At 37.4% G+C, this 20,213-nt stretch overlaps 1 protein-coding gene across 7 annotated transcripts in view; it reads left to right on the top strand.

The window, feature by feature from the left end:
* The window catches only part of HIVEP1 (HIVEP zinc finger 1), a 157,453-nt gene that overhangs the window by 86,512 nt on the left and 50,728 nt on the right, over positions 1-20,213 (top strand). Inside the window, exon 1 of one of the 7 annotated variants that reach the window (XM_050789572.1) lies at positions 2,716-9,138. The exons of the other annotated variants lie outside the window; for them this stretch is intronic. Coding sequence (XP_050645529.1) covers positions 9,123-9,138 — 16 coding nt within the window. The 5' untranslated portion in view covers positions 2,716-9,122. Of the gene's footprint in view, positions 1-2,715; positions 9,139-20,213 lie in introns of those variants that run through there. 7 annotated transcript variants of the gene reach the window in all.

Raw genomic sequence — 20,213 nt, forward strand, 5'->3', positions numbered from 1 at the left:
TTAATATTTTATTGAAGAATTTTGAATCCATGTTCAAGGCATTGGTTTATATTTTTATTATTTTTTATAATTTTCTCTGCCTGATTTTGTTTTAAGGTTATGCTAGTTTGATTGGATGATTCGAGGGCTATATGCTTCTGATTCCCATGGAGCTGTTTGTTTGATATTGGAATTGTACCTTTGTAGGCAAGTCTTACAACATATTTTGACTTTTGGGAGGGACTGCAGGGTAGACTTTTAACTCCCAATTCAGTGTACTTAACAGTAAGGATTATCCAAACATTCTATTTTCTCTTCAGTTTTAGGAAGTTGTGTTTTTCTTATAATTTATCCATCTTATCTAAACAGTTACATCTATTGGCAAAAAATCATTCATAGTATTTTCTTGCTCTCTTTCATTTCTGCTGTGTGTGTAGTTATGTCTATTTTTTATTGCTTCTGTCATTCATTTGTGCCTCTCTTTGCTTTCTTGATAAGAGTTGCCAGTTTTCTGTTTTAATTTATTTTTATTTTGCCAACATCTGGTTTTCATGATACTTTCTTGCTTTATCCTTTTTAGTTTCATTAAATTTTGTTCTTTTTTATCTTTTCCTGTCTTTTTTTTTAGGTTTGTTCTGTTACTCAAATTTCTTAACTTGGAATGCTCATTCATTTTTAAGCCTTTATTCTGCTCTATTGGCATCACTTAAAGCTGTTAATTTCCTTGTAAGTATTGCTTAGATGTATCATACACAATTTTGTATTTGTTAGTTTCATTCTTTTCTATGCTGGTTTCTTCTCTGACCCCCACCCACCCCAAATCATGTTTGATTTTTTTTCCTCCACATAGATGAGGATCTTACTATTTTTTAGTAATTTCTCACTTAATTGCATTGTGTCGTTAATTGTTTTATAAAACCATTTAGGATATCCAAAATTATTTCTTCTCTGTTTCTGAATAGCGTGTAATCAAAATTTTCTGAGAATGTGATATAAAAGTACTCATAGATTTTATGTTAGAAACTGAGCATTTCTTAAGTAAATTAATCATTTTGCCATGATGAAAAAGCTGAAGTTGAAAAATGTTAAATAACTTAATCCAAGGGAGTGCAATCAGAAGGTACATGAGGAAAATGAAGCCCATGGCTTGGACTGTGCTATTCTGATACTATTCCCTGGTATAACTAGATAAGATCTGTGTTAAAGTGATAGTTGAATTTCTGGTACAGTTTTATTTCTGTTCTAACTTACCCTTGTGAATGATGGGATTATGACAGCAGTCACCTACGGAAACGTTATGATCCAGGATAAAATAGTTAGGATTCAGACAATGGCCATAGAGAAGGGTGGAGACTTTAGGTCAGCTTGCATTATGATTTTTTTAACATTATTTTCTGTCTCACAATAAGAACCTACAATTGCCACTATCATTACCAGTAATTTCTTTTCAGCAGCAGTGGTATCACTCTTACATTATATACTTCAGCCCCAGAACATTTTTATTTTTTAAATAATTTCTGTATCACCATCTATGTAAGAGTAAGAGGGCCTAAATATATATAGGTAGTTTATATGGGTTAAGAAATATAGTAAGGAAATCTGTTCTAGTATGAATGATATTCATATTTGCTCTGAAAAATCAGTTGATACGTGGGATTTTTGTTAACATAGGCATGATTTATTTCCTGAAATATGCTTCGCTTATCTGGGGAAGCTTGAGGGAAGTTAGGTTCCTGTGTAAAACGAGACTAAGTCAGAAGTGAGAGTGGCACTCCACTGGATCATGAACTCTATAATGTGTCAGTAAAGATGCTAGTTTCTTACCTACATTTCTACATTAAAAAATGAATATTTGTATTCATTTTACAATGATATTATTACAAAATTTTAATTTTTTGGAAGATAATGTGAATGAGTTTCTAAGGGGTGAAAAATGGTGACTCTCATTAAAAAAATTTTTTTAATTACCACATATAACTTTTTTTAAGACGAAGGCTAATTTCAAATAAATATTTTATGTTAATAAGGGCATGCTTTATTGCCAGTGACGCTCTTCCTTAAACATTCTGCTGAGTATAATTAAGAAAATACAAGAGCATATTCTTGTAATTAGGGATGACAAAGTCCTTCCTATGTAATAGCGAAATTTAGGTAGTATAGTAGAAAAGTTGGACAGATTTTATTAAATTAAAATGAAGAATATCAGTACCATAAAAGATAAGATGAAAATGTTTTAAAACTGGGAGAACATTTGTACAATAAAACAAAACTTGATAGGCTTACCTTAGAAGGGTATTGACAGTTTACAAAATGAAAGCTCATGTAGATATGGCTAGAGGAAAGACTAGTGTAGTATTTTTGTTAGATGTCTGAATGATAAGAGTATTTTTAAAGGAATGCAGTTTTATTATTATTATTTTTTTTTTTTTTTTTTGAGACGGAGTCTCGCTCTATCGCCCAGGCTGGAGCGCAGTGGCCGGATCTCAGCTCACTGCAAGCTCCGCCTCCCGGGTTTATGCCATTCTCCTGCCTCAGCCTCCCTAGTAGCTGGGACTACAGGCGCCGCCACCTTGCCCGGCTAGTTTTTTGTATTTTTAAAGTAGAGACGGGTTTCACCGTGTTAGCCAGGCTGGTCTCGATCTCCTGACCTCGTGATCCGCCCGCCTCGGCCTCCCAAAGTGCTGGGATTACAGGCTTGAGCCACCGCGCCCAGCCTTATTATTTTAATATTATATTGATATTAACTAGTTTATTTTTTATCCAGTTGTGGTCTTTGGGTTTCTTAATTATTAGGAAATAATATATTTTCATGAAAATGTTTAATAGAGGTTTATTTTAAATAACAATATTTGTAGATTCTAGTCTCTTAATGTTAAGTGCCCTAATGTTAAATGCCCTATCATGTTTTTTCCTTGTACCTCTCGTTGATTTATTTAGTGAATTGTTGTGATGCACCAGCCTTTTTTTTTTTTTTTTTTGCCCTGAGAAATAGATAGGAAAGAAAGTCTAAACCTTAAAGGAGCCCGCAAGCTTTAATCCAGCTCTTTCCCAAATCATCGTAAATCCTGAACTGGTAGAGCAAAAATTCATGAGGTAGACTGGCAGCAGTGCCTAACAAATTTCCCTTGGGAAAACAGCAACAGATTTTTTTATTTTTTAGAAAAGAAAGTCATCTCCTTTTTTCACTATTAAAATTTCAAATTTAAATATTCATATCTTATGAAGTATTCTCTTAGTGTAACAGACAGTGAATGCTGTGAGCTTGACTTACAGGGAAATTAGTATTGTTTTAATAATTTGTGTCATTTATGTAAGTTAAAGGTATCATGTGTTAACCATGTCAATATTTTGAGAAATTTAAAAATCCCAAATCCCAAGAGATCATTGCCTTTCAGATAGACTGCCAACTTTATGAAAGATGATTTGCATAATAACATAAACAAAGCATTTTGTAGTACATTAATGTAAAATAAATGTCTTCAAATATCCTGTCCTTACTGTGTTTAAGTTCAAACATTGCTCCTTTTGAAATATGAAAGCAAAAATTCTCAACATTTCCTAACAGTGTTACTCATCACGGTCTATTGAGCCATTTATTAGAGACTTAAATAGCTAACCTGATTTTAATTTTATAGGATGATTCATAGAAAGACTCACATTCTTGTGCATACTTAATAGCATATTTCATTGACTTCAAAATGCTATTGATTGCAAGATGCACAATGATTTTATGCATCCTTTAGCAAGGAGAAAAGTCACTGCCAATTAAGTTATGACACAGTGCTCTTATAATTGATTAGAAGATGCATCCTGATTTTAGAGGGATTAAAGTGTTTTTTAAAATTTGTCTTACATTATATTAAATACATATTTATCTCCACTGGTACATTTTTTGACAAGAAAGATAAAGTAATTAAGATAATGGCATATGGATTTGAGCTGCTTTGACAGCATCCCTGAGTACTGTGAAAAACAAAGGATTGAAATTATCCTAGAGGCTCATTTGCGGATTCATGGAAGAGTGGTATGGGGAGAAAAACCCAGGTTTTGTTTGTTTCACTTTGCTTCTTAGGTGATTGACTTCATGCCGTATGTCTCAGTATTTTCTATATAAATAATGTCACGGGGTGACTTATAAGGATAATATGTGTTGCTGTTCATCTATTTAGGCTTTTCCCCAAGTTTGCTACTGTGTTCTCTATATAAGACCAAAAAGAAAGAAAGAGGTAAGCTTGTATATATTTTGCCTACATAGAGATTTGTTCTTTTTCTCATGTTTCCTCAGAGAAGAGGGCAGACATGTTGCGTAAACCTAAAGAATATAATTTGAGGGCAGAAATAGTAAAAAATAAAAGTGAGAGAAGGCAGATAAATTGAAGGCAGATAAAGAACTAGGAGGAAGTCTAGAAAATGAATTTTTAAAAATGAAAAAACAAAGCATGGAAATAACAAAGTATCATTTAACCAAAAATATGGGGTTCTTTTATTGCTTCACTATGCAAAGGGTATTTTGTGGAGCTATGCTACACGCAGGAAATTTATCAGACTTTGAAGGATGTAGCTTAGAATTTTTCCCTGACCACCAAGCAATGGGGTGTAAAATTATTTTATTTAAGAAAAGAGTTGGAAGTAGCAAATGAGATTCTGTGGATGAGTGGGGAAGGGCAAGAAGAGGACTTAAAAGCATTGCAATGAAAACAAATGTATGTAATAACATTTATGCATGGCCTGATCTGCAGCGGGAGGTGGACTACGGGAGCCCGAGGGACGCTTTGGGAGTCCAGCCCACTGTGAAGGAGCAGGAGCCGGAGGGAAATGTCACTGAGTTTTTGGCCTGGAGGAGTGTGTTTATTTCAGCAGGCCCACCCCACATCATGTAGTTAGCCATTTAGTCACTGTTTAGCATGACCCTCATATGTGAAGAAAAAACATGGTAACATAGATACAACTCACTGCTCCGCACCCTCACCCTCTCACCTCTGCCTGGGGTCTCCTCACATTTTCCCCTGCACAGTTTTGACCACAGTCATAGTGCAGCGCTTACTACAATTCTTAGTGCATGCAGTAGGCATTTGACAAACATTTATTGCATCAACGATGATGGATGGTAGAGGTGTCAGAAAGGATGGATTCCTTTACTTAACAGGCAGGATTTGTAAACAATGTGTTATTATTGCTTTCTTTGATTTCTTAAGTGTAGTTAGATATGTAATCTAGATTGCTTTTCTGAAGTAAATTGTTTCTTTCGTCATACTAAATTATCTAATGCAGTGATGTATACAGTTTGTGTATGTCACTGTCACAAAAATAAAAGCTTCCTTCTTTAACAGCTCCTAATGAATCCTTTCTTATGACTTCATTGAATCAGGAAGACTGAGACTATTCTCAGTGTAGTTATTTTGTAATATCATAACATCTTTGTAAACCTGGTGGGAGGTTGTGATAGTGTGAAGACCTGAGGATTCCAGGTTTCTGGTGTTAACACTACAACCTACAACTCAAACGTCCTGGTGGTAGAAATGTTAATCAAGGGGAGTTCACATTTCCCTGTTCTGGTAATAGACAGTATTGCCTGGGATTTAACCTTTTCTTGCTGATGTAGGGTCAGTTGGAGTGCTAGTGAACTAGCTGGGACAGGCTTAGAGGGGTTGGCTAGGGAGAGAGTTAACAATTTATAGCATTTTTTAAAGTGGTAAAAATACTCCCCACTGTGGATGATTTCAACCTACCAAATGGTTGCGGCTTGCAAAATTCCTGAATATTTATTTAGTAGTGGAGTGGTCCACAGCACACATTGCTTGGAGAAATCATTATCATACTATATTCTTGTGGATTCAACTACTGTATACTGTCGTAAGAGACAGACATAACACTGACTGGACACTAATCCTAAGTTTAAAGATCCTAGAACTTTCTTAGAAAAATCACTGAAGTCTTTGGAATCTTTCTCGTGAAGGTGAGGCAAGAGGATATAAATCCGAAAGACTCAGGGGAGAGAAATGTGACTACTATTCTGTAAACCTAGTGTTTTAGTTGAAGGCTGAATCAACCTTCTAAGTGATTTTCTTAAACCTGTAAAAATAGCATCAGAATACAGGGTGAGTATCCCTAATCTGAAAATCTGAAATCTAAAATGCTTCAAAATTTGAAACTTTTTGAGCACTAGTATGATGCTAAAAAGAAATGCTCATTGGAGCATTTCGGATTTCAGATTTTCAGAGTAGGGATGCTCAGCCAGCAAGTATAATGCAAATATTCCAAAATCTGAAAAAAAATCAGAAATCCAAAACACTTCTGGTCCCAAGCATTTTGGATGAGAGATAGTATGTATTTGGTTTTCTCATCAGCGTCAGTTATCTTGTTAGCAACATTCAGGTTTGTCTTTCAGCTTTCTGCTACTTTTGTACAAACCATGCTATACAACATTAGAGCAAGTTATAAAAATAGAAAATGTATTTATTTCATGACACTTCACATCAGTTGTCACTTTTCTATTACCTTTTGTGCTAACCCAGCTATATCATAGCCAAAGAGGACCTGTGTTGAGTTACAAAGAATTGTAATTCAAGCAAGAATTGTTTTACAATTCAAGAATTGAATTACAATTCAAGCAAGAATTGTTCTTACCACTTTCTGTGAAGTGCTTGTCAGGAGTCAGGCAAAGTGCTTATTGAAAAGACAAATAAGAAGGTTAATACAACAAATACTCTAAGTATATACTTGGTTTTCTTCTCAGTGGCTTGTTTAAAAGACATAGTTATGTTAAGTAATGATAACAGTGTATTTTTGAACTGTAACATTTATAAGTATAATATGTATATAACAGTAATAACACAAAAGGAGGAAAAAGGAAAATAGAGCTATGTAGGCATAATGTTGCCACATCTCACTGGAATTAAGTTAATATAAATCTAAAGAGACTCTGAAGATGTGAGGTAAGTCCTAGAGCTACTACAAGGGAAATAATCAAAAATCTCTATAAGTGAAAAAATCATTAAAGAAATTAAATATTACATGTGAAAATATTCACTTAGTGTAAAAGAAGACATTAAAGGAGAAGTAGAGGAACAAAAAAAAAAAAGACACAAGACATACAGAAACAAAAAGTGAAATTGCAGGCATAAATTCAGCTATGTCAATAATACCAATAATATGAATGGATTAAACAGTCCAATCAAAGGCAGAGATTGTCACACCAGATTAAAGAAACAAGATCTGACTATACACTGTCTGCACTGGCACTCACTTTAGATCCAAGACACAAATATATTGGAAGTGAAAGGATAGGAAAAGCTATATCATGCAAATAGCAAGCATAAGAAAGCTGGAGTGGCTATGTTAATATCAAAAGGGACTTTAAAATAAAAAAATGTTACTAGAGGTAAAGAGACATTTTCTAATGATGAAAGTGTCAATTCATCAGGAAGGTATAACAGTTACAAACATGTATCCACCTGACAACAGAGCCTCAAAATACATGAAGCAAAAACTCATAAAAATGAAGGGAGAAACAGACAATTCAACAATAACAGTTGGAGACTTCATTACCCCACTTTTAATAATGGATGGAATCTTCTAGACAGAACGTCAGCAAGGAAATAGAAGACTTGACTGCCAACACTGTAAGCCAAATAGACCTAAATACTCCACCCAAGAACAACAGAATACACATTATTCTTCAGATACATGGAATATTCTTCAGGATAGACCATCACCTAGGCCATAAAACAGTTGATCATTAAATCAAACAGGATTGAAATAATATAGTTTGCTCCAACTGCCATGGAATGAAATTAGAAATCAATAACAGAAGTGTACTGATGTGAAAAAATTCTTCCAGTCCCACATTGTCCCTAAGAGGAGGAGAAATGTCAGTCAGCAAAGCAGAACTTCTGTTGTACAAATGACACCAAGGCTTTCCAGACAAGTAGACTAGGAACATTGCTGTCATACTGATAACAGGTAATTCTGCATTTGAATCCCTCTACATGAGGAAACTAGCAAAGAGAACTGCCTCTGGAAATATTTTCTTTGAAACAAAAATACAGCTTGACATACAACTACAGTTCCTCCAAAAAAACCCTCAAAGTAAAAAGCATCTTTGTAAGTATCAAGCAAGAAGCAGATTATTTGAAGATAGAGAAATACATTTGATCTCATTTTCTTAAGGTAGAATCAGAGCATGTTAAGAACTGAAACTTGGCCGGGCGCGGTGGCTCAAGCCTGTAATCCCAGCACTTTGGGAGGGCGAGACGGGCGGATCACGAGGTCAGGAGATCGAGACCATCCTGGCTAACACGGTGAAACCCCGTCTCTACTAAAAAATACAAAAAAAAAAAAAAAAAAAAAAAAAAAAAACTAGCCGGGCGAGATGGCGGGCGCCTGTAGTCCCAGCTGCTCGGGAGGCTGAGGCAGGAGAATGGCATCAACCCGGGAGGCAGAGCTTGCAGTGAGCTGAGATCTGGCGATCTCAAAAAAAAAAAGACTCCGTCTCAAAAAAAAAAGAGCTGAAACTTTTAGTACAGAAATATGCTTGTGACTCAGTGTTTTTATGTTGTCAGTTCTTAAGGACATACTTATAAAATGATTAATTTGGTTTTTTATGTTCATTTTATTTTAATAGTGTTCAGTATACTTTAAATATTTTGTATTTTAATAATTAGAATAATAGCTTTTTAAAGAAAGTTATTGTAAAACATCAAATAAAATGTATGTTTATGAGTTTTTTTATCAGAAGGGTATTAAACGTTTGGTTTCACTGAAGCTAAAATACCAGTGTTAATCCTGGCGCTTTAGTATGATAGAAATATACATGCTGAAAAAGTGGTGTAGCCATTTTGTCCTAGTATTGCAATTGCACCCAGCGATGGTGTTGATGATGTAATAATGATAATAATAATCATATCAACAGAAAAAATAATGATGAACTAAAATGGAAGTTCTGGGCACAATGCCAATCTGTCTGCATGCATTATCTCAAATAATTCTCACAACCCCGTGAGGTGCCAGTATCTGTGTTTTGCAGATAATGAAGGCTCAATAATAGAACTTACCCAAGGTCACATAGCTAAAGTGGCAGAGCGAGAACCTAGACCTTGGCTTCCCTGTCTTCAGAGTTCAACAGAGGACATGCGTCAACAGTGATGATTTGGAGAAAAAGTGAGCAAAGTGGGAACTCGCTGCGAAAGTCCAGGATAGTTTCTAGTTTAGACAGCTGCATGAATGACTGTGTCACACATGGAGACTTACTATTTTTTTTTTTTAATCTATCTGGACTTAACTGTATTAGGCAGCTGTTGTTATATTTAATATTCTGGAACATTTAATATATGTTACTTGAAAGTTTTGAGTGTTTTTGAGGGAAGGAGAAAGTATCGTGTAGGTCCTTAATAGTGTATTCTTACTTTCTTCCTCAGAGACCTGTTCAAGTTTTTGCTTTCTTGGGCCAATTTTATTTACAATTTAAGTTAAATTTTATGTGTTATTCAAGTTGTCTAAAATTAAAATAGAATACAATATTCTCATAATTTTAAAGAGTTTCTTTTAGCTTTCCATTTGTGCAAGTTTGTTGTGACAGATTCTTTCAAGTGTCATTTACTAGAAAAGGTGTATTTCACTTTCATTCTTGGAAAATATTCTTGCTGGGTTTGGAAGCATAGAAGTCTAGCGTGGCATTTTATTTTCTTGAGTACATTGTTGGTGTAGAGGTGTCAGTCTATTGCTGCTTTGAAGGTAATCTGGCTTTTAAAAATTACCAGTAATTTTTAAAATTATTTTTAAGATTTTGGGCCTTGTCTTTGACTTTTACAGTTTTAAAGTGATGTATGCAGGTATGATTTCTCTATATTTATCTTGCGTGTGGTTTAGAGTGCTCTTGAATCTGTAGATTCATGCATTTCATTCATTTTTAACAATTTTTAGACTTTATCTCCTTACTTATTGCCTCTGCCCTATTGTTTATCTTTCCACCTTCTTTGTTTTGTTACTTTCTGGATGTTGTATCCTTTGGTCTCCTGATACTTTATTCTGTGTTGTTTTCATCTGACTTATTCTCTCTCTCTCTCTCTCTCCTTTTCTTTCCTTCCCCCCACCCACCCCGAGACAGGGTCTTGCTCAGTCATTCAGGCTGATAATAGCTCACTATAGCCTCAAACACCTGGGCTCAAGCCAGTCCTCTTGCCTCAGCCTTCCAGGTAACTGAAACTACAGGCATGCACCACTGCACCCAGATTATATTTCTGGGGTTTTTTGTTTGTTTGTTTTCTTTATTTTTTTAGAGACAAAGTCTTGCTACATTGTTCAGCCTGGTCTTGAACTTCTGGCCTCAAGCAATCTTCCTGCCTCAACCTCCTGAGTAGCTGAGAGTGGCAACCTCTGTGAGCCACTGCACCCAGCAACTGTCTTTTTCAGTTGTTCTAATCCAAACTTAAATCTATCTTAGTTCTATTATGGTACTTTTTTCAATTCTATAATTTATATTTGGCTGTTCAAATCTGCTATGTCTCTTTATACTTCCAGTTTTCTGAAATTTTCAGTATTCTTGTCCTTAAGTAAGCACATTTATTTTAAAGTCTTTGTGTATTCATTCCAATATATTGGACCCCTGGAAATCTGTTCATAATGTTGGTTCTTTCATGTTGAATTATTTTCTCAGATGCCTGGTTATCTTTGAGTAGATGATGGACATTTTATTTTTAAAATTATAGAAATGTTTTAAACCTAAGTTAACAGTATCTTCCTTCAAAGATTTCAGTTTTCTTCTGCCAGGCTTCTAGGAGAACTAACAATCTAAGATTCATCTTAATTGAGTTTTGGAGTATGAGATTTTGGGGGCCATTGAAAGTGAGTTGCAGTTTACGTGAAGCTTGATCTTTATGCAATTCTCCCTTATTCCTAGAATGAAGCCCTTTAGGTTCTCAGCTGAAAACAGGCAGGTTTTAATGTGGACTCCATGCGTGGCATGCCCTGGATTCTGTCATTTGTACCTTCAGCTCCTTTAGATTGTCAGAACTGCCCAGTCTTTTAGCTGCTCTTTTGAATAGACAAACCCTCCCTAATCAAAATGAGCCCCAAATACTGATCTGCCCTGTTTGGACTTTTATCCTCTCCTGGAACTTGGCTCAGTAACTTTTCATTATCTTTTTGTTGCTTAATTGCCTTCAAGCTGATCATGTTTATATTTTGACTAGGTAATCTGTTGTCCTGAGAGGAGGATCATCTGAATTACTTAATTACTTGATTCTTAATTACTATAAGTCCCTTATAAAAGTTGTTTATACATTATCATATTAACCCTTGCCTTACACGTTGCAGATACTTTCTCAGTTTCTCACTTGCTTTTTAAAATGAAAATCACACACACACACACACAGACACTCTCAAACACACTCCTTAGTTTTTATGTATTCAAATTGCTTTGCTTGCTTTTTTGCTTAGAAAGTGTAATACCAGCCCAAGGTGAGCTAAATATTTATCCCTGTTTTTCTTGTTCTTTTTGTGATTTTATTTCTTACATTGAATTATTGAACTTATTTTGGTACATGGTGTTTGCTTAAGATCTGCTTCTACTTTATCATCCAGTGTATGAGACTTGAATCTCTTTTCCCAAAAATTTTGAAATATGGCACCTTTTTCATTGACTAAGTATGTATACATATATGTATATATATGATAGGGCCTTTCTATGGGTTTTTGGTTTAACCATTGGTCTGATTTTGAGAAAATATTGTCTTAATCATTTAATATCTTTTCCATGAAGTTGTCTTTACATATTTTCTTTCAGAATTTTATTGTTCAATTTAGAATGATTATTTTCTCAAATGAAGATGGGAGCATGTTACATTTCTTAAAAGAGTAAAATTTTTTATTGTTTGAAATTTTATAAAACTTGGATATTTGCAAATTGACGTATTCAAAATATGATTTTTTTTCCAGGGGGATGGTGTGTTTCTTTATTATGTAAGTCACTTTTAAACAAAAACTCATACTAAAAACTTCAAAATTTTCTGTGCAAAATTATTTCATGGCATTTTAACATTTTAATATTAATAAAAGAATATTTTCCATTGTATTTTCTAACTAATCATTTATGGCGTAAGGAAAAAGACTGATATTTGTGTGTTCCTGTACTGAACTCTTTTGTTGGGTATAATAGATTTTCGGTGATTTCTTATGGGTTCTCTAGGAGACCATTTTATTATCAGGAAATAATGCTGTTTTCTTTCTTACCATCATTTATATTTCATTTATTTTTATTCTTTCGTTGTGTTAGCTGAACAGTCTGCAGAAGTGACTAAAAATAAGTGGCTATTGCAGGCATCCTCTTATTATCCCAGACCGCAGGAGGAGATTTTCCTAGGATCTGGTTTCGATTATTGCATATCATTGGCATGAGAGATATTCTTTATCATATTTTCTTAGTTTACTAGTTTTATTTTGATTTTTCTAATTTCTCTTGTGACTTTCTGTTTGACCCCTGGGCTGTTCAGAATTGTATTGATAACTTTCTAAATATTTGGAGGTTGTTCAGGTATCTTTCTGCTATTTGTTTCTAGTTTAATTTTATTGTGTTCAGGGAACATACTTTCTATGTCCTCTTAACTTTTTTGAACTGCATACTTTGTTTTAAAATTTCAGTAGCCAATAGGCACTGTACCTAGTGGCTCCTTGAACATGTATACCTTGGAGATGCCATGGATTTAGTTCTAGACTACTGCAGTAAAGCAAATACTGCAATAAAGCAGGATACACGATTTTTTTTTCCCAGTGCATATCAAAGTTATGTTTACACTATACTGTAGTCTTTGTAAGTGTGTAGATGAGCATTGCCTTTCATAGCATTATGACTAATAAAACAACGTGAATACCTTAATTTAAAAAATATTGCCCAAAATGTGAATGATCATCTGAGTCTTTATCCAGTCGTAATCTTTTTGCTGGTAGAGGTGTTGCCTCGATGCAGATTGCTGCTTACTGATCAGGGTAGTGGTGCCTAAGGGTTGGGTGGCTGTTGCCATTTCTTAAAATAAAGCAATGAAGTTTGCCACACTGACTTTTACTTTCATGAAAGATTTCTCTGTAGCATACAGTGGTGTTTGATAGCATTTCACCCAGAGTGAAACTTCTTTCAAAATTGGAGTCAGCCCTCTCAAACTCTGCCACGGCTTTATCAGTTGAGTTTATGTAGTACTCTAAATCCTTTGTTGTCATTTCAGCAGCATTTATGGCATCTTCACCAGAAATGGATTTCATCTCAAGAAACCACTTTCTTTGCTCATTCATAGAAGCATCTCCTTATGCATTCAAGCCTTATCATGAGATTGCAGCAATTAAGTCACATCTTCAAGCTCCACTTCAATAATGGTTGTCTTACTGTTTCCACCACATCTGTGGGGACTTCCTCCATTGAAGTCTTGAATCCCTCAGAGTCATCCTCGAGGACTGGAATCTGCTTCTTCCAAACTGCTGTTAATGTTGCTATTTTGACCTCCTCTCATCAATCATGAATGCTTTAATGGCATTTAGAATGGTGAATCCTTTCAAGAAGGCTTTCAATTTACTTTGCCCGGCTCCATCAGAGGAATCACTGTCTATGACAACTATCACCTTATGAAATGAATTTCTTAAATAGTAAGGCTTGAAATTAAAAATTACTCCTTGATCCATGGGCTGAAAAATGGACATTGTTGTATTACCAGGCATGAAAACAACATTTGTCTTCTTGTACATCTCCATCAGAGCTCTTGGATGACAAGATTTATTGTCATTGAGCAGTGATATTTTAAAATAAATCTTTTTTTTTTCTGAGTAGTGACTCTCAATGTTGGACTTAAAATATTCAGTAAACCATACTATAAACAGATGTGCTGTCATCCAGGCTTTATTGTTCCATCTTTACAGCACAGGCAGAGTAGATTTTGCATGATTCTTAAGGGTCTTAAGGATTTTCAGAATAGTTGTTGAGCGTTTGCTTCAACTTAAAGCCACCAACTGTATTAACCCTTAAGAAGAGAGTCATCCTGTCCTTTGAAGCTTTGAAGCCAGGCATTGACTTCTCCTCTCCAGCTATGAAAGCCCTGGATGGCATCTTCTTCCAATAGAAGGCTGGTTTATCTACATAGAAAATCTGTTGTTTTCTGTAGCCACCTTTCTCCGTTATCTCTGCGAAATCTTCTAGATAACTTGCTGCAGCTTCTACATTAGCACCTGCTGCTTCACCTTACCCTTTTATGTCATGGAGATGGCTTCTTTCTTTACATCTCTTGAGCCAACCTCTGCCAGCTCTGCTAGCTGTCAGCCTTCCTTCTGCAGCTTCCTCACTTGTTTCAGCCTTCATAGCATTGAAGAGAGTTAGGGCCTTTCTCTGGATTAGGCTTTGGCTTAAGGGATGTTGTGGCTGGTTTCATCTTCTGTCCAAACCACTAAAATTTTCTTCATATCAGCAGTAAGACTGTTGTGCTTTCTTATCGTTCAGGTGTTCACTGGAGTTGCACTTTTAATTTCCTTCAATAACTTTTCCTTTGCATTCACAACTTGGCTTACTGGCACAAGCATCCTATCCTTCAGCCTGTCTCAGCTTTCAACATGCCTTCTTCAGTAAGCTTAATCATTTCTAGCTTTTGGCTTAAAGCTAGAGACATGCAACTCTTCCTTTCACTTGAACACTTAGAGGCCCTTGTAGGCTTATTAACTTGTAGGCATCATTTTAACATTGTTGTGTCTTGGGTAATAGGCGGGTCCAAGGAGAGGCAGAGAGACTGGGGAATGGCCAGTTGATGGAGCAGTGAGAACATACACACAACGTTTATTAAGTTCACTGTGTTACATGGGCACAATTAATGCAGCCCCAAAACAATTACAGCAGTAAACACAAAGATCACTGATCAAAGGTCACCATGACAGATATAATAATAATGCAAAAGTTTGAAATATTGCAAGAATGACAAAAAAATGTGTCAGACACAAGAAGTGAGTGCATGTGTTTGGAGAAATGGTGCCAAGATAGACTTGCTCCATGCAGAGTTGCCACAAACCCTTCATGTAAAAAGCACAGTATCCGTGAAGCTCAACAAAGCAAGGTTATACCTGTATTCATTTTCTGTTGCTGTGTAACAAATTGCTACAAACTTAGCAGTTGACACAGTACTTACTGTGTTGTGGTTCTGTAGGTCAGAAGCCTGACACAGGTCTTACCTGGCTGTAATGACGACGTCAGCAGGTCTGTCTTCTGGAGGCTCCAGGGGAAAGTCTGTTTTCCTGCTTATTCAGGTGACTGGCAGAATTTAGTCCTGTAGCTGTAGTCATCATGTTCTTGTGAGCTGTCAGCTGAAGGCCATTCCCAGCTTTCAGAGGCCACAATGTTCTTTGGATAGGAGCTCTCTTTCTCCGTCTTGAAAGCCAGCAGTGGCAGGTCTGGTCTCATTTCCTGTCTCTCTCCTGCCTCTTCGGTTGTTCAGTACCTCTGAATTCAGCCAGAAGAGAGTCTCCATTGTTATGGGATTGTGTAATTAAATTCGAAAGAATCCTGCAGTAACCGAGGATAATCTCCCCATCTCAAAATACACAACCTTATCACATTTGCAGCATCGCCTTTGCCACATACAGAAACATGTACAGGTTCCAGAGGTTGGGGTGTGGCCATTTTACAGGGCCGTTATTTCACCTGCCGTGCTGCCATCTTGGATAATTCAACTTTACACTGTATCGTCTTTTAAACTGGTGAAATTTTGAAGTGATAAAATTCTTAAAGTTCTTTTTAAAAATTTATTATTATCATTTTCAGAGCTCTTCATTTGTATGTATAGATCCGCTTTTAAGTTTTAACATTTCAGTACGGGTCTGAAGACAATGAATTCTCTCGGCTTTTGTTTTTCTGAAAAAAAAACTTTCTATGGCCTTCATTTTTGAAAGCTAAATTATTTCTCAATATGAAATTCTGGGTTGCACAGTTTTTTTTTTCTTTCAGTAGTGTAAAAATATCACTCCATGCTTTCTGTTGAGAAGTCTGCTTTAATTTTTATCTTTTATTCTCTGTGTGTAATGTTTTTCTACCCTCTGGCTGCTTTCAGGATTTTCTCTTTATCTTTGGTTTTCAGCAGTTTGAACATAATGTCTAAATTCTTTTTCTCCCTTTTCTTCTTTTTCTGAATATTTATTTCTTCATGCTTATTCTTTCGTATCCGTATTCTTAATCATCCTAGATGAGTACTTTAGGCTTTTTGGATGTATGGTTTGTTGTTTTCATTATTTGGGGAAAATTCTTAACCTTTATTTTTTTCATGTATTTCTACTACCATGTTTATTCTTCCTTTTTCTTCTGCAGTGCCAATTATATGTCACACTATTTGATACTGTCCTGTGGCTCCCAAATGCATTTGTCTGTTTTCATTCATTCTTTCTTTTCTCTTTCTTTTTTTTTTCCTTACCTTTCTCCCTTCCCTCTGCTTCCTTCCCCTCACTTTCCTTTTCTTAACTCTTTTTTTCTTTCCTCTGCTTTTTTCCTCTTTGTGTTTCTGACTGGATAATTCGTATTGTGCTATCTGTAAGTTTCCTACAGATCGCTTAGTTTTCTCAAGTCTTCTAATAAGTCTGTCACAGGCTTTCTTTATCTCTCTTGCACTGATTTTTATTTCTAGCATTTTATTTGACCCTCTCTCTGCCTAAATTCCCATTTGTGAATGCATGTTATCCACCTTTTCATCTGGATCCTTTAGCATATTAAACACAGTCATTTTAAAGTCTCTCTCTGAGACTTCCAACGCCTGGGTCATCTCAGAGTCTGGCTGAGGTGATTGCTTTGACAATGAAAGCATGTGCCTCGTGTGTGTGTGTGTGTGTGTGTGTGTGTGTCTGTATGTGTGTATTAACTTTAATTTTTGTTACTAACAGTAGGAACTATTGACCTAAAGAAAGAAATTGAGGCAAAATTAATATAGTGAGTTTATTTGAGCCAAGGTTGAAGACAGCCGCCCGGGACACACTTTGAAGTTGCCTTGCAGAGTGCGCTATCTGGCCGTTGTTACAAGCAGATTTTATAAGGCAAAATGGGACGAGGGGAAAAGGGGTGGACTGATAGAAAGTTGTTTGACAGGAATTGTCATTGGTTTACAGAGAACATTGGTTAGTGATTGGCTGTGCAGTTTTGAACTATAGGGTATGAGTTAGGGTGTCTGGCGTGTGGCATTTTATGGCACTTGGCTTTGGTTAGTGTAGAGCCCACGTAGCAGGTGGCTTCAGAAGGTAGTTATTTAGCTCAAGAGGGAGAGTAAGACAGGGCTGCTGTCGCACACTACAACATCTCAGTCCTCCTCTGGGCCTGCTAATTAAAGAGGACTTGCATTCCTCAGAGAAAAAGTGTCTTTTCTTTCTCACTACTGAAGTGGGTAGCTTCTGGTGGCTGGCAGTGGGCACTGTTCTGTCAGGTCATCAGAAGGGCAGCTGAGCCTGCCCATCCAGGGTTGAACTGGGCTTGGATGTTCAGTGTAGCACTTCAGCTTTTAATTCTTCCGGCGATGGCCTGCCGGTTCCTTGTGCTTATGGCGGGAACTGGGACGCTGGGGGCTTTTCTCAGTGCCAGTGCCCCTGCTCAGCTTGCCGCCTCCTGCGCCGTGGGCTGGGGGAGTCCCTGCCCACCTCCTCACCGCCCCCGCCAGCCATGGGCTGCTGCTGCTTCCCCCGCAGGGCTAGGCTTCTGGATGGGGAGGGGAGGGTCGCTCCATCTTCTGGTCCAGCCTCAGTCTTGGCGGTCCCTGTGTTTCTAGCCCCTCCCCCATGGTAAGGGACTGAAATTTTATTGGTGTGGGATTTTGGTCTCAGGACAATTTCCTGCCTCCCCTGGGGGTAGAGGGTGTCCTTCTCTGTTCTTCCCCCAGCTGCACGGTGTTTCTGTCTGTCCCCTTGGTGACATCTGCTGCCCTTTCCCTATCAGCTTAAAGCCCAGGGCTTTCTTCAGAGGGTGGAAGCGCTCAGGGAGGGTTGGCTTCATGCCTGTTCACTCTGCCTGCACGCTCGGGGCACTTCTCTGGCCTCATGTCCTGCCCCTCATGTGAGCACCTGGTGCAGGCCCATGTTAGAGAGCCTATAAGTGGGTGTGGACTCTCTCAGCCCATCCTGATTTAAAGGCAGAAGAACACATGTAAACAGGCAAACAGGGCATTCTAGATTATGACTGTAAAGAGGAAAGAATTGAGGAACGGCGGGGTGGGCAGGACAGGGACACCGACTTTAGGTAGAGTGGAAGAACAGCCCAGAGGTAACACTGGTGCGGTGAGTTAAAGGTTGAAAACGACCCTGTCATCTTAAGAGTTGGGTGTAGGGAGGGCTTTTCATGCTGAGGAGATGGCAAGTACAAATCCCAGGGGCGGCAACGAGATGGGCCACTTCGAGGAGGAGAAAGTGTACCGCAGGCTGAAGCAGAGTGAGTCAGGGGAGATGGTGGAGAGGGAGGTTGGAGAGTTGCGAGTCAGGTGAGCCTGCAGTCTTTTGGCCACGTTATGATGCTTGAATTACATTCCATGAGGAATGGGAAGAACCTGAATGTAGCTTGATGTACATTGATGATCTGAATGTAGCTTCCTTTTGCTTGCTAAGTGAATTCCAGTCTCTTCTGCTTTGTGTTCAAGGCCCAGAGTAACCAGGTTCCAGAATACCTTTTCCATCCTATCTCCCACTCTACTAATAGGTGAACAATAAGGTTGGCTTCCTGCTCTTAGGTGAGTCTTACGCATTTTCCTGCTCACCTTGTTCATGCCGTTCCCTAACTGGAAAGTTCTTGTCCCTCTCCGCCTGTCACTGTAGGCTCCAGTCAGATGTGCTGCTGCCACAAAACTTCTCCTAGGCATTTCCTCACCTCCATCTTCATCAATTGTTCCCACATCTATGTGGTAGCTTCTTGAGTATACCTGTTTATCACACATTATTTGTTTAATTTGTTAATTAATTTTTAAATGTGTTTTATTTAATTACATTTTCTGTCTTGTGTCTTTAGTCTGGTTCTCTCTGCCAACTTTCACTACCTGTTTATAATCACACTCAACCCTCCCATATCCTAAAGAAGCCTTCCCTTACCCTCCTTTCCCCTGACTCTGACGTCTTGTCTTTCTCTTTTCCTTTACAGCCACATCCCCAGAAGAGCGCCTTTATTTGCAGGCCCTGTGCGTCCTCATGCCCTCCCTCACCCCTTACTAGTGTATGATAGGGTTTGTACCTCCAGACCCGCGCTGACACTGCTTTCAGAGATAATGATGTCTTCCTAATCCCAGTGACCACCAAGCCCAGGGACCTCTTGTTAATTTTCATCTGTGTATCTGAATGTGATATTCAATACTATTGGCCACATCTTCCTTTTTAAAAGTTTCTAAACCCTCACTTCCTGGCCGTTTTGCTGTGACATGTTTTGTCCCATCTTTCTGATTTCCCCTTGTTTCTTTTTGTTTCTAGCTCACCCCTAAGTGTAGGGATTACCCATCCTTCTCATGTCAGACCTCCTGTCTCCACAGAATATTCTCTTTGGCTTCTCATTTATGTCCTTTTAGAAAAACAGCTCTCACTGCATATTCCCAGATCTGTGCCTCTAGCCCAGACCTCTCTCTGGTGGGAAAAAAAGAGAATGTGCACGTATACTTAATGTATCATAATTTTCATATTGCTATGTAATCTTTGTAATTATTTTAAATGGATGTATAATGTTATGTTAAGTGGCTGTGCCATAATTAGCCGAACCATTTTCCTATTGAAAATATCTTGTCCTGAATTTCCAGCTACAGTTTACAATTCTGTGCATGTATGTTGAGTTTGAGATTCAGTGGAATGGAAAGTGAATGGATTTTTTTCTCTTCCAAGCTAGCTCAGTGCTCAGAGGAGAAACCTCAGCAGAATCTTTGGCAAACCTTTCTCAGGCTTTCTTGTTTTGAATCAGTTAAGAGGCCCACTGTCACTGCCTGAGTTCAGGGTAACATTTTAACTCTTGCACAAACTACTGAAAAAAGCCTTCTGAATGGTCTTCCTGTCTGACCTCTTGACCTTCTGACCGAGCATGATCTCAATTGTTAGAAAACAGGTACTACTTGTGTTCCTAACGCCTGAAAGGGATCTGAAGTTTTCCACACTGACATGTCTCTGAGTAAATCTGAAAAGAGATTTATTTGGAGGTTCACCTTCAATCAAGACAGGATTTTAAACACACTCTGAGTTGTGGTTTATCATCCCTACTACTTACCGTAAGAATATTCTTTGTC

This window comes from Macaca thibetana, chromosome 4, assembly GCF_024542745.1.
Source record: "Macaca thibetana thibetana isolate TM-01 chromosome 4, ASM2454274v1, whole genome shotgun sequence".
NCBI classification, from domain to species: Eukaryota; Metazoa; Chordata; class Mammalia; order Primates; family Cercopithecidae; genus Macaca; species Macaca thibetana.